Here is a 14,033-nt window from a genome sequence, read left to right on the forward strand (position 1 = left end):
AAAAAAAAAAAAAAAAAAAAAAAAAGTGCAAGAACAAACTACTGAAAAATGGCATCAGGTTCGTTCAGTGCTTTATTTTATCGGAATCTGGCTAGAAGCAGTTTTGAGTCAAGCCTTTGTCATGTCTATTTTACGAATGCACTTTTCCCAAGCACCTCGTCATGGGCCATCATCAAGCAATCAACTTTTGTTTTTACTCCACAACCTTCTCCTTGCACTCGATGCTGTAAAACAAGTTGAAATAGTCAGTCACGGATCTCACACCCACTACATCCCACTGCAAGCCCAGCAAATCAACAACAAATAAAAACAAACTCACCCATATTTCTCCTTGAGTTCCTTCATCAAAGGGTCGTTGATCTTGGAGTTCATAGGCGCAAGCACACCCCTGTCGGAGATGGTGCCATCGAGCACAAACTTGACAGCTACGGCGCAGGGGACGCCGACGAGCTTGGCCATGGCCGAGTAGCCACCGGAGCCGATGGGGGCGCCGTACTCGCACAGCGTCGATGTGCGCGTCTCCCTCGAGCCGTCCTTGTTCTCGATCTCGAACTTGTGCTGGAGCATCTGCGAGGAAGTTCCAACGTGATTAGTACTGCTGCTAATTTGTTCTCATTTTTGAAAGGCACATGTTCGTCTTCATGTCGCCTTCAGTGCAGGGAAAGAACACTTCAGTCAAGTACTCACCACCAAGTCGCGCTCGCCCTCCTCGAACTGCATCTTCTCCTCGAGCGTGGCGCACAGCGTGTCGAGCGCGTTACCCCTGGGTGTGATCTTTTTGTCGGAGAAGATACCGACTGCATGTGAAACGGTCCAGTTAGCCAGCCTTCTATGCACGCACATGCGCACTCCCCCTCCATCGGCGAATGGACTAGGTACTTACGCCACTTCAGACCAGCAACGATCCGCTTCTGCTCCTCGGTCGACTCAAAGGTAGCGTTGGACACGATGGTGCTGACAATGTCCTGCTCCGAAGCAGAGGAGGCCTTGATAATCTTCTGGGTGGCCTCCTTCCACGGGATGGCCTCCTTGAGGAAAGGCTGCTCCTCATCGCTGAGGAAGCCAATGTCGACGAGGACCTTGATGAACTGCGGGAAGCCCTGGTAGCGAAGAGTCTGAAAGGCATCACCAGAGGATCACAGTCAGCGCCACACTTCCAAGCCGAAATCTCCCCTTCCTTCTTCCTTCTTCAACATATCCATCCCCACCACAGGGCAGAGTGCTAAACTTACACCACGGACAATGTTGTCCGCTTCAGGAATCCGGTAGCGCTCCTTGTACGGGGTCGAGTCACGGTTAGGGTAGGCAACAAAGGCAAAACCGGGGTAGATAAAGTAGGGCTTGGCGGTAGCCATGAGCTCGGGCCCAGCAACGTTGGTGACCTGACCGTCCTTGTAGAAGCTGGCGGCGTTCCTCAGCGCCAGCAGCACACCCCTGCTGGACCAGCTGAACTTGTAACCGAGCGGGTTGTCGGACGACTCGGGCGCGGGCAGGCCACCGCAGTAGCTGAGGAAGGTCTTGATCTTGCCGCCAGCGGCGTGAACCTCCTCGATGGTCTTGATGGCGTACAGGTGGTCGATACCCGGGTCGAGGCCGATCTCGTTCATGACCGTGATGCCGGCGTCCTTGGCCGCCTGGTCGAGCTCCATCATGGCGGGCGAGACGTACGACGTCGTCACCACATGCTTCTTCTGCCTGATCGCAGACTTGATCACCGTCGCGTGGAACGTGTAGGGGATCAGGCTGATGACGAGGTCGTGCTTGGCCACCTCGGCGTCGAGGGCGGCGTCGTCATTGACGTCGAGCGAGATGGGCGTCGAGTGCTGCACGCCCGCGGACAGCTTCTTGGCCGACTCGAGCGTGCGGCATGCTGTGCAGGCAAGTAAAATCCTCGAGTTAGAATGCTGGTTTTTTTTTTTTTTTTGTTGTTGTTTGTTGGGGCCTGGGAGAGTGTAGCTGTTGTGACAAGAGGAAGAAGAAGAGAGAAAAAAAAAAAAAAAAAAACGTACCAACTGTGACCTTGATACCCGAGTCCGTGAGGACATCGAGAGTCGGCCTGGTCACGAAGCCGGAACCCCTAGAGTTGACGAATGATATTAGCTCTTGAGAGGAAATTGATGCTTATCTTTTTTCGCTGATACAATAATCTGATTGGTATACTCACAGCATAAGCACGCTCTTGGTGGCCATGTTGGGCTGATGGTATCTGGACTGAATGGGGTGTCTTTTATATGGGAGCGAAGTCAATTGTCAAAATGTGACTATGAATCAACAATACAAAATCCCAACTTGAAGTAATTTTCAATTTTCCCAGGCTATCAAAACCAAAACTTTAATCAACAATCGAGCTCCTACGCGTTTGGCGGGGTCAATTATACAGATTCAATGCGACCACGCCAAGGCGAGTCGATGAATTCTGTCATAGAGGGGCACCAGGCGCCGATTTCGGAAGTCCCCAGTCAAACGGCGCTAGTGCCCGTCCTTGGCCGCCCATGTAAGCAAGCACCTTGATAGTTTACTTCCCTACTCTGTCTACTAACACAACTCTGTAGGCAAATAGAAATTTTCTAGTTTGGACATATTCCAAATATGCGCATATACCCGAGCAAGAGCTCGCACTGACCTATCATAGCAGTATCGATCCTCCTACACGCAGTTAACTGACCTGAGTAAAGGCTGCACGTAACCGCAAGAGACTGCCAATGACCGGCTTCCCTCTATCTAAAGCCAATTTTCCTCCCTCGCCCAGCCTTCTTCTTGCCCAGAACAGGCCGGCCCCCATGCCGCCCCAATACAGGCTGTGACATGGCCACGCCCCCTTGACTAGCAGGCTGCGAGGATATAATTTGCGCCTGCGTTTGCGGCATCGTGCCAAACGCCTGGCTCGAGGCTGCGATCCTCGGCGCCTGGCTGCTACCACCCACCGCAACGCCGCCACTCTCCGGCCCTTGCGACAGACCCATAGCGGCTCTCCGCTCCGCCATCCGGAGTCTCCTGGCCTCTTTTGCTCGGCGAGTCGCCTGGAGCCGCGCCGCCAGCCGACGCTCCTCCCCTCCAGCCCAAGACCAGCCAAAGTCGGCGGGGTCGGAGCCCGGCTCGGATGGCCAGCGTGCCAAGAGCGCTGATTCTTCATCCCTTTTGGGAACATATCCTATCGAAGTCGCGTAGCGGGCTAGGCGGATCGCTGCGGGATCCTGCTGGTCTGGCTCCTCATTGTCGGGCGCGGACGACGCTTGGTCGCTGTACAGTGAGCGGACTTCTGAAGGCGCTCGCGATGACGATGATGTTGCCGAAGGTGATGGAAGTCCTAGTTCAGGCTGTGACGACGCCTTGAATTCTTGGTGTGATAAATTCTCGCGTTCCTTGTGAGTTGCTGGCCTTGGAGCTACGGAAACTCCAGCCTGGGCTTGGGCAACTTCGCCTGCGATGCACGCTATCAACGCCTCTCGTCCTCGTGCTTGATTCTCGTCAAGTAGGCCCCCAGGAAGGCTCGAGGTCCAGAGATGGAGTAGGTGTTGAAAAATGGCAGATGGGTCTGCGATAGCGGACCTGTCACCTGTCAGGTCGTTTACCTGAACCATCTCGGATTCAGCAGCAAACTCCCGGAGCTGCGCTAGCTCCTCTCCCCAGCGTTGGCTCCCGATTTGTGTGATTAGTTCTCCGGGGTTGATCTGAGGGCACGCTTCTAGACTGAAATCGTTGGTCGTGATACTCATTAGTTTTGCTTCGCCCGAAATTCAGCGTTGGAAAAGATGCTGCACTCACATTGTGGTCATTGGTAGGTGGAAACTCGCCAAGCCCTCCTCTACGAGCTTTCGAATGGCTCCAAAGCCATCCGACACAGAATTACCATCGGCACCCGGCCCTCCAAGCCAAACACCTTTCAGTTTGGCGGCTACACGTTCCACCACTATCTGCATCACAGGTTCCAGATCCAGGAAAGCTCCTTTGACAGCATCCTCCTGTTGAACCTTCTGCTGCCGGGCCCTGTGCTCATACTCAGCCTTCTCCGCCTCCTGCTGGATCCTGTACCGCCGTCCATGCTCAAACAAGACGGCGTAGTCGTCGCGCACCACGAATGCCTCAGCTAATTGAGAGAGAATCTCCTTGCGCTTCACATTCAGCGACCGGTACCTAACGTCGGTCAAATTACGGGTTTCAGGAGCGGGTATTGGCAGCGAACGGTGGTGGGGCGAAGGGGTGATTGTGATGGCGAACAGGGCTGAATGCAGGCCAAGAGATTTTGTGAGGACGAGTAGTTGGGCAAAATGACTGTTTTTTGGCAGATAGCCCGTCGCGGTTCGGGGTATACCCAGGGTGATTGGTGTAAGAGCGATCGAGCGAATATGCCGGGCATCATCAGGAAGAGACAAGCTTGCGGTCTGGTGAGAAAAAGCAGCAGTCTCGGAGCGGGGATGCGGGCTGCGGAACCAGAATAGTGTCGTCCTCGAGCTGCCTGTTCCCGAGAATATGCAAACGAGCCACCAATCGTCCATTGCTGGACGTGTGATGCTCATCCGTAGGGTGTCGTCAATAGGGCTCCGTTGATGAGGACAGGATAGCAGGATAGTGGCCAGAAATGGCTCCGAAGCTTCAGATGAATGCCTCAACTCGAGCCAAAAGACTGTGCTGCTGGTCAATACAAAAATCTTGGATGGGTCTCCGGGGCAGATGGCAATATCAAGGATGCTCTCTGCTTTTTTGGAGTCGACGAGCCATGCCAATGTCGTCTTTGGGTGATCGACTGAGTTTCCATCAATGTCGAAAATGGTCAAGGTTGTGCGGGTGCATATTGCTAAAACCTTTTGGTGCTCCTCACCTTCATGATGGCGCCAGCTTGCATCGCGTAGAGGACTGGTCCAGACAACTCGGCACAGTTCATGCTGGCTCTCAATGTCTCTCAAAGCGTCGTCAGGCATCTGCCCTGAGCTGCGCAAGGACGCAGTTATTTTCACGTCACCTCGCTTACGTGCTTCATTGCTTTGTATGTCCCATACGTCCCAGTAGCCATCCACGTCCACAATCGCCAGCCGCGGGATACTCTCCTCATCCCCGAAATTGAATACGAAATCGGCATTTTGCCTCCCTTGGGCTTTGATGCTCAACATGGGCGTCATGGAGATATATGCAGGACCGGAGAAGGCCTCGGCTGCAAACCCATCGAACTTGTTCCAGATGGGGAATTTGAGCACCTCGGGTTCGAACACATGGGTTTCTGTAGCTGTTTGGACGACAAGCCATCTCCGCATGCCGTGATGGCGCCTTGGGAACGACACGAATTGAAGTTTCGAGATGCCCAAGCCTTGGGCATGCCAAAACCCCTCGTATCCGGAATCTGGCGTCTTGAGCATGACGCCTGCACCGTCGCCGGCCTCCCCGCCCCAAGACTTCCGCCCCTCATGCAGCCTCACGAGGCGCACTACGTCACCTTCCTCGCCACAAACAACAGCAAGCACGGCGCAAGTATTGCTGCGGGTAGTGCGGTCCGTGATCTCTCCGATTCCGACTAGGGGGAGTAAGCTTTTGGTCCTTGACGACTGTTGACGCTTGAACTCGGCGCGCCACAGCGCGACATCCTCCTGCAAGGCAGATTTGAGGTCGGCTGCCAGGCCAAGAAAGGCATCTGGGTGCTCTTTGAGCAGGTAGTACTGCTGAGAGCGTTGGGCACTGAAGCCCGTGAGCGGCTGGGCAGGGGTAGGCGATTGAGAAGGGGAGTACCATTCGTCAAAGGGGGTTACCTCTTGGAACGATGGGACTTTTTGTCAGGGAGGGGGTTGTTAGCTACAAGTTTGTTTGACTACAAGTTTAGCAGAACGGAATAAGAACAAGAATTACCATCTTGGACGGATCTGTTAATAAACAGCTCGCCGGGCCCGTCGTCGTCGTCATTGTCGTCCCCACGGTCCAGGCGTGGGATATAGGAGACACGGCCGACATGTCCCAGGACGAGGTCGTTGAGGCGTCGGGTGTTGTTGGCGCGGCTCAGTGCCGACTGCTTTTTGCTAGCCATCTGGGGGATTGCTTATGCCAATCTCGTCGGGGTTCTGCAATGGTTGCTGATCGGGGCGCATGATTTGAATTGATTTGATGTGTGTAAATATATCTGATCAGGCTACCAACCTCGAGAGCAGGTTTAGGCAGCGACAGCGGAGGGCAGCAAAAAGCCAGCTCTGGATTTTGTTTCTACGGCATATGGCGGCACTAAGCAGTTTGAAGTTTGTGTTTGTGTTGGCTTGTGAAAATGTTCTTTTTTTGGGTCGAATGCATTTGGCTGCGTAGCGAACAAAAAGGAAGACTTGGCACTGTGAGAATGAATTGATGATCTCTGACGAATCTTGCTGCTTGATTCAGATGGGGTCGCGAAAGTGGGGGCTACAGCCTCAGCCCCTCGCTTGGTCACTCTGCCAACGTTTTAACATGTGGGCAAAATAAACGTAACAACAATTAATTTCAACGACGGGCCAAATTCGACGTGTCGCGTATTTGTTTCGCGACATGAACGTTGAGTGCCTGATAATCGACATCGAACTCAATTCACAACGGTCATTTCAATCGGCATCCAGAACACACATCATTTTCCCCTTGGATAGCAAACGGATACAAAAAGATTCCGAGATAAAACGAAAAAAGAAAAGAAAAGAAAAACAATCAGCATCAAAACCAAACCACAAACACAAAATGGCGTCCCTCTTCGAGCCAACCCCGACCCGCCACCACGGCGGCAGCACTCCGTCGTCCTCGGCCCCACCCGCCCTGTCGCTCGCCGACCAGCTCCCCAACACGAACTTCGGCTTCGACGACCTGCGCGAGCGCATGGCCAAGTTCACAGTCCGGTTTGACGCCTTCATCGACGCGGGCCGCAAGCGCGTGCTCGAGGAGCGCAGCCGCTTCCACCTCTCGATGGCCGAGCTCTCCGAGGACCAGCGCATGAAGGCCAAGAACATCGAGATTGCGCAGCTCAAGACCAACGCGCACCAGCACACCGTCGCCAAGGAGGCCGCCGAGGCGCGCGAGATGCAGCAGGCCGTCCGCGCCCTGTCGGAGCAGCGCGACAGGCAGCAGGCCGTGCGCGACGGCCTGCTCGCCCAGATCGAGGAGACGCAGCGCGAGATCGACAAGCGGCTCGCCGCGCAAAAGGAGCACGCCAGGAAGAAGGAGGCCATGGGCAGGTTCAACGTGCCCGAGCTGGACTTTTGGGTGTCCAACCTGTGCGTGAGGATCGAAGGAGCGGGGCAGGACGATCGGCTCAAGTTTGTCTACACCCACGTGGACGAGAAGGACTGGGACCGAGAGGCCTGGTTCGAACTTTGCACGGCGGGCAGGGCCTACGATGTCAGGCATTGTCGGCCCAAGCTCGAGAGGACCAAGGTGGAGCGGGTGCTGGATAGGACGAACGAGACGAGGGAACTGGCGGTTTTGCTCAAGGGTATGAGAGAGTTGTTTGTGGAAGCCATGAAGTCATAACTACAAATACGAGCGGAAGATGAAGAAGGCATTGGAGGCTTTTGCGATAGAATAATGAATATAGTAATGTCCCGGTCACTGGTTGATTTGTCTGCATTTCGTTCGTTTACTATCCCACACACTCCTTGCAACTACTAGGGATCATCTTGACACTGCAATCTGCCACAGGGTTTCTGGATGTGGAGAACACTTCTCGCCTTCCTTGGCCATATGCCTTTATGTCGCCGTCGCGGCAAATGACATCAAGTACGCAGGGCATCACCTTGAATGTCACCATGACCTTTTAGCAATTGCTGGCACTGCTAGCTTTGATGTCGAAGCAAACGGCAAGATCTCGCTTGCTGTGCGCCAGGGCTCCAGAGAAAGCGGCGCAGCCGAGCTGTGTGTGCCTGGGTTCGGCCGGCTGGCTAGTGGCTGTCTGTATGATGGAAGGTTTAGTACTTATGTGGATTCTTTTGAGAATGAATAGGTGTATACAAATTTGGGCTGATAAACCTCTTCATGCTATCCGCTGTTTTGTTGCTGGCAGCTTGCATGCATCTTCAGTGTCGGAAAGTCGCCGCTTTTTGGATCCTGCTTGGTTGATATCCGTTGTCACTTTCGCCTCTTCCGCCTTATCTTCCTTCAGGCATACTGGAAGTTCGAGGTCCACAACCCATGGCAACTGAGCCGTCTCCTCACCTCCCCCATCGTCCTCCTGAATAGAGGCATTAACAAACAAAGTATGTCGTCCCACCACCAACGGATGCTCGTCTCCCGAACAGTGACTTGTCCTGCAACACTTTTCCGCAGCGTACCTTTCCCTCCGCTTCCTCTTCTGCGTAGACACTTCGGCATCGTCAAACTTCCCATCAGCCAAGGTAGCAAGCGTCTCGACGACCACCGACCGGTCGTTGTCGATATCAGTAAAGAAAGACGGCGTCTCAGCAATCTTCTCCCTCCAAGCCACCAGCCTACTGCCCCAGCCTTCATGGATATGTCCGAAGCAGTGCATCCTGGGTCTGGCGCGTGCGACGGCGGCAAAGAGTTCCGCGCAGCCCGCTCGCTCGCGGCCGCTTGTGCGGTCCAGCACGCCTCGCGGTGGGCCGTGTGTCACGAAGACGTCCACCGCGCCGGTGTCGCCTGTGTCGAAATCGTGCCCGTCGTCGCGGCGGTATTGGTATGCCCCTCCGCCGTCAGAGGGCGTACATGGGCTGGCGTAGACAGTGAGGTGGGCGCCGTTGGTGAGTGTGAAGACGTGGCGGCCTTGATCCAGAAGCTGCACACCACCAGACTCTAGGATCCGGTTGGCATCTCCTTGTCGTCCGAAGGAGGTGATGACTTCGTCCGAGTCGAGGTCTAGTTTGGCCTCGGCGATTTTGGCGGAGAAGGCGGGCCAATCCAGCGTCAGGTCGTGGTTGCCGGCAATGGCGAGCTTGAGAGGCGCGTCGATGGCTTGTAGGAGCTGCAAAGCGGCATGATACTCTTCGAGACGGGAGTGCTCTGTCAAGTCGCCGCAGTGAACAACGACGTCGACGGACTGTGCGGTGGGGATCTTTGAAGCAAGTGTCATGCCGAGGGTGTCGGAGAGAATCAGTATCCTTGTCTTGACCTGTAGTGTGACTGACATGTTTGCTTTGGAACTTTTGCCCGCGCCGTGAAGTACGAAGATGAGGATTATCATATAAGATGAAAGTCTTGTTCTATAGCCAAGCGAAGGGCTTTTGTTTCAAGAAATGCCTTTGCCGTGCGTTGTGAAAACAAAGCAGACTATGGTTGCAAGTCGAAAGCCCTTGTTACATCGTCATGCGAAGTGTTTTTGGCGCAAGACGCCAGACAATCACAAAAACAGTGTCTTGTTCAGTAGCTTTACTGGAAGACAATCATTACAATAATATGTTGTAAAAGATATCGATCGGTAAGAGAGGGTTTGAAAACCATCGTAACCTGTCTTGAGCTTTGTGATTTTCATTTTTATTTACATTTTTTCACCCTGTTTACTCTGACGCGAAGAAGGTGCATTCTGACGCTGTGACCTTACGCAAAGAACCAAAAGAAAGAGGCTGGCAGCGAATCTGGCATGCTCTAATGCACAAGCACTTTAGCCCTCAATAATGCCCCTAAACTCTACCAAACACTCCTCCCAAGCCTTTTTCCCTTCATCCTCCGCAATCCACCTTCCCACCCGATCGATCCCCTCCAAGTCCGCCACCATATGCGAGCGATCCGTCGTGCCGTCCAAGATGCTAATCCCACCAAGGCCCAGGACGAGCGCATACTGCGCAACGGCCGGATCGACGCCACACGCCTCCGCGACCCGCTTCACGCAGCCTGCCCGCTGCCTCAACCTCCCGCCGTCGCCGCTGAGCGTCCAAAAGGCCTGAAACACGACGCCCCTGGACGCACACAGGGCCCGCAGTGGAACCTCGTAGCGGTTGCCCGGGTAGAAGCGGTTCTGCACCACAGCCGGCGGAATCGGCGTCGTCGTGGGCGTAGGCATCGGGCCGTCAAGCAGCATCTCCACGTCCGCCATGCTCGCGTTGCTGATGCCCAGGGCGCGCACCTTGTGCGGCACAAACGAAGCCATGGCGGCCCATGCCTCGGCAGTGGCGGCGGGGGTGTCGAGCGGCGAGTGCAGCACTAGGCAGTCAATATAGGGCTCATCGTCTGACGAGTCGGTGGTGGCAGCCAGGTTGCGCAGCGACGACGCGACCGACGCGCGAACCTGCTCCGTCACTGACAGACTCGCGTCGTAGGGCATGTTGGAGACGTCCTGCGCGGGCGGGGGTGAGTACTTGGTCTGCAGAAATAGGTCGGCGCGTGAGACGATGCCTGCGGCCACGGCGCGCCGGACACCCTCCCCGACCAGATCCTCGCGGTAGTGGCGAGGCTGAGCCGCCGTATCGATTCCGCGGAAGCCGACCTGGAGGGCCTCGAACACCAGGTCTGCTGTGTGTTCCTTCTTCCACGCCGTGCCGTACATTAGCCTGGGCATGGCGGCTCCCGTGGTAAGTGTGTGGTCTGCCGCCAATGCCGAGGCTGTGTGTGGCCCGGGGGTGTGTTTTGTACGGTTGGTAGTCGACGACATGGCTGCGGAGGACTGAGCGGCAAACAATTTGATGTCGTAGTGATTGCCTCGGAGTGGATTATCAAGAAAGCGTTGCCGATGACGTTGACTTTGGTGGCGTGCCAGAAGGTTTAGTTTAGGTGCTGGAAGCGCTAACAGACGGCCGTTCGATATTATCTTGAGAACCATTGATAACCTGGTATCTGACTACAAATTTTGAGATGAACGCATTTGAGAAAGAAATGGTGGGTTTGCTTTGTTTTTTTATTGGTATTTCGATACGCCATTGGCTAGAAAGAAACCTTCTGTAGACTGCCCAGAGACATGTGAGATCCCAAGTGCATTCAACAAATTAGGAAGAATCCGTTGACAGCGAAAACCCTGCTCCTTCCCGTTGCAGTGGCGACGGCTAATTTAGCCCTCCAAGGACTCTTGCTTGAATGGGAACCTACAGTACGGTAATAGACAAGTGCCTTAGTGTCTGCAAGTAGCCGTGAGTTTGCTTGCATCCTGCTCCTTTGAGTGGACAAGATTGATGACAAACAACTTTGTGCAGAATCGATTCAAACATTTCATGGTGCTGCCCAAGGCTGATCCGAGCTTTGTTGCCAACGTCATGGATGTTGCGGGGTCAAGGGGGTCAAGGGGCTGTTCCTGCCGCAAGCGTGCCATGTGCCTGCAGTTCATGTACAGCAAGTTGCTGTAGGTCATCGAGGTTAAATCTGCAGCGGGCAGGGTGCATCGGCGCCCGAGCGGGGCATTGGGCGGGGCATTGCCGGCGGGGTGACGGCTCGACGGTGCGGATGGGATGAGGCATCCCGGGGTTAAAATGAGCGCATGAAGAATAGCGGCTGCTAGTCTAGTTCGGATTAGGTATGGAATGAAGGTGTCCGGCCGAAAGTATAAAATACCGCATCTTTGCTTTTCAAAGGCTCCGGGGTTGATTTCGTATTGATCCAACGGCAGACATATCAATATTACAGCAGATTACCTTGCTATCTTTGCAGACTTCTGCAAAAGAATCAGGCCAGCAAGTTAATAGACTGCGTGGCTGAGAAACTAAGTCTTTAATTGGCACCAAGTTGGCAACTCCATAGCCCCGATTTCAAAATGACGTCGTCACCGTTCACGGTAAAATGGGGAATAATGGCTACTGGAGGCATAGCTGAGAGTATGTAACACATTTACTCATGCAACCCAGCAGAGAACAAACCGAAAATAAATAAGAAAAATAGAATACCAACCAAAAAGAAAACTAAACCAAAAAAAAAAAAACTTACTACTCACATCCAAAAAAACCTCATCCAGCTTTCGCCAAGGATCTCCTCACAGACCCCGCCATCCGCGACGTAAATGACGTGCGGCACGACGTGGTCGCTGCCGCGTCGTCCACCTCGGCCGACCGCGCCGCTGCCTTCCTCAAGAAGATCGATGCGCCCAACAAGGACGCCAAGGCATACGGCTCGTACGCCGAGCTGGTCGCGGACCCCAGCGTCGACATTGTCTACGTCGCCACGCCGCACAGCCACCACTTCCAAAACGCCATGCTGGCGCTCGAGGCTGGCAAGCACGTGCTGTGCGAGAAGGCGCTGACCGTGACGGCCGCGCAGACCCGCAAGATGATCGAGACGGCCAAGGCCAAGAAGCTGTTCCTCATGGAGGCCGTGTGGACGCGCTACTTCCCTCTCAGCATCAAGATCCGGGAGCTGATCAAGTCGGGCGCCATCGGCAGCGTGCACCGCGTCATGGCCGACTTTTCATTCAACAACAGCGCTGCTGACGGCAGGCTGGGCTTTGACAACAGCAACCGCATGGTCAATCCGGACCTGGCGGGCGGCGCGCTGCTCGACTTGGGCATCTACTCCCTGACCTGGGTGTTCCAGACCTTGTACCACACGCAGGCGGCCGGCAGCAAGGAAAAGCCCACCGTGACTGCCAACGTGATGCGGTACGATGCGACGGGCACCGACGAGACCACGACGGTGCTGGTGGGGTTCCCTCAGCACAAGGCAGTCGGCGTGGCCATGACGTCGCTCCGCGTGGCCTCGGACGTCGACGGCAAGTGGACCGCCGGGCCAACGATCCGCATCCAGGGCAGCGGTGGCGAGATTGCCGTCTACGGTGTGGCCGCCAAGCCCTTCAAGTTCCACGTCATCCGCAAGGGCCAGCAGGAGCCCGAGGTGGTCGACTGTCCGTTCCCCAAGGACGAGAAGCGTGGTGGCTGGGGCCACGGCATGTACTGGGAAGCGGACGAGGCGGCCCGGTGTCTACGGGACGGCAAGCTCGAGAGCGAGGGCCTGCCTCACGAGGAGAGCATTGTCATCATGGAAGTTATGGAGGAGACGTTGAGGCAGGGTGGTGTCAAGTACCCAGAGCTGATCACCTCCGATGTCTACGACGCCAAGAGTCCGCTAAACACAGGAAAGGCGTGATCATGGGTTGAGGGGATGGTTTGTAACAGATGTGAAGCGGGAGGCGGGAATCGGGTCCAGTATCAGGCCCTTGATTCTCCCAGGATTGGGCTGGCTGGATGGGATGAACGAACAGAGGAATTTGATTTGACCGTGAAAACGAACGGCAGCTGGACGCGGCAACTGTTGGTTCATCCAGTCGCTGTCCGGACGGAGGTTGGGGATCGAGCGAGAACTTGACGTTTACGAGTTGTGGCGGTCGTCCCATGGGTGGGTCTGTCTGTTGATATACGGTTATGCTTCCGAGCCTCTCCGGTCGCTGATTATCAAACTTTTTTTCGATTTATTTTACTTTGAATCTCGCTTTTTTTATTTATCGGATTGTTAGCAAAATGCCGTTTCCGCTTATGCGATTTCGTGTTTTCCTTTGTTTTTTCCTATAAGCATCAGACAAACCTCGTCCATTCCAACGCGTTTCACCTCAATCGATTTCCAGAAACATCGTTAGCGGCATGCAGGTCCGTTGGAGAAGTTACTTTCTGACAAACCAAGAGATGGGCAATTGGATCCCCACTGGAGACGATGGAAGATTCTCTTTATCTACTTTGCCTACCTTGACTACTTGGCGATCGGACTGGGCGAATGTATTGAAATTAGGAATGATGGCGAACAGACAGAAACTGGAAGAGACGCGAAAGCGAGTACGGACGGGGGCAACTGACAAAAAAAAAAAAAGCTGTAAAGCTTGTCACTCGCTAAACACCCCCTCCATAACACCCCTTGCAAGGCCCACCTTCTTCATTAGGTTCGAACTTATTAATGTTTTCCAAAACGGCACATCAATCCTTTACCACGAAGTGACAAGGACAACAGGTACAGACCTAGTAACAATGTGACGAGAACACAATGTCACGACATAAGTTGCCAAGGAATAAATAGGTAGTTAGGTACCTGGTAACTTGCTACCTTTGGGTACCTTGCGAGGCATCAATCAATCGGAGAATTTTTAGTCGTGTTGACTAATGAAGTGAGAATGTCTTTTTTTCAAAGTTTAAGTGAAAATCTGCCTTTGCCGGCTCAGACTCGCATAAGGAGAAGCAAGAGGGGAAAAA

The 14,033-nt window shown here is 54.3% G+C and overlaps 5 protein-coding genes across 5 annotated transcripts; 2 read left to right on the forward strand and 3 right to left on the reverse strand.

Annotated features, from left to right (window-relative positions):
- Positions 1-193: 193 nt before the first annotated feature.
- PpBr36_10814 (uncharacterized protein) lies at positions 194-6,010 on the reverse strand (the record flags this gene model as incomplete). Its single annotated transcript, XM_029897922.1, has 9 exons — positions 194-224; positions 320-567; positions 688-797; positions 884-1,115; positions 1,233-1,870; positions 2,010-2,077; positions 2,878-3,690; positions 3,766-5,755; positions 5,836-6,010. 9 exons carry the CDS (start codon positions 6,008-6,010, stop codon positions 194-196), a joined length of 4,305 nt encoding a protein of 1,434 aa, XP_029743699.1.
- A 668-nt stretch (positions 6,011-6,678) lies between these two features.
- On the forward strand, positions 6,679-7,464 carry PpBr36_10815 (uncharacterized protein; the record flags this gene model as incomplete). Its single annotated transcript, XM_029897923.1, has 1 exon — positions 6,679-7,464. One exon carries the CDS (start codon positions 6,679-6,681, stop codon positions 7,462-7,464), a length of 786 nt encoding a protein of 261 aa, XP_029743766.1.
- Positions 7,465-7,963: 499 nt separating this feature from the next.
- Positions 7,964-9,073, reverse strand: PpBr36_10816 (uncharacterized protein; the record flags this gene model as incomplete). The annotated part of the gene is made up of 1 exon (XM_029897924.1): positions 7,964-9,073. The coding sequence occupies one exon, from the start codon at positions 9,071-9,073 to the stop codon at positions 7,964-7,966; it is 1,110 nt and encodes a 369-aa protein (XP_029743733.1).
- Positions 9,074-9,544: 471 nt separating this feature from the next.
- On the reverse strand, positions 9,545-10,531 carry PpBr36_10817 (uncharacterized protein; the record flags this gene model as incomplete). The annotated part of the gene is made up of 1 exon (XM_029897925.1): positions 9,545-10,531. One exon carries the CDS (start codon positions 10,529-10,531, stop codon positions 9,545-9,547), a length of 987 nt encoding a protein of 328 aa, XP_029743767.1.
- Positions 10,532-11,620: 1,089 nt separating this feature from the next.
- On the forward strand, positions 11,621-12,942 carry PpBr36_10818 (uncharacterized protein; the record flags this gene model as incomplete). Its single annotated transcript, XM_029897926.1, has 2 exons — positions 11,621-11,681; positions 11,819-12,942. The coding sequence occupies 2 exons, from the start codon at positions 11,621-11,623 to the stop codon at positions 12,940-12,942; spliced, it is 1,185 nt and encodes a 394-aa protein (XP_029743879.1).
- Positions 12,943-14,033: the final 1,091 nt, after the last annotated feature.

This window comes from Pyricularia pennisetigena, assembly GCF_004337985.1.
Source record: "Pyricularia pennisetigena strain Br36 chromosome 4 map unlocalized Pyricularia_pennisetigena_Br36_Scf_11, whole genome shotgun sequence".
NCBI classification, from domain to species: domain Eukaryota; kingdom Fungi; phylum Ascomycota; class Sordariomycetes; order Magnaporthales; family Pyriculariaceae; genus Pyricularia; species Pyricularia pennisetigena.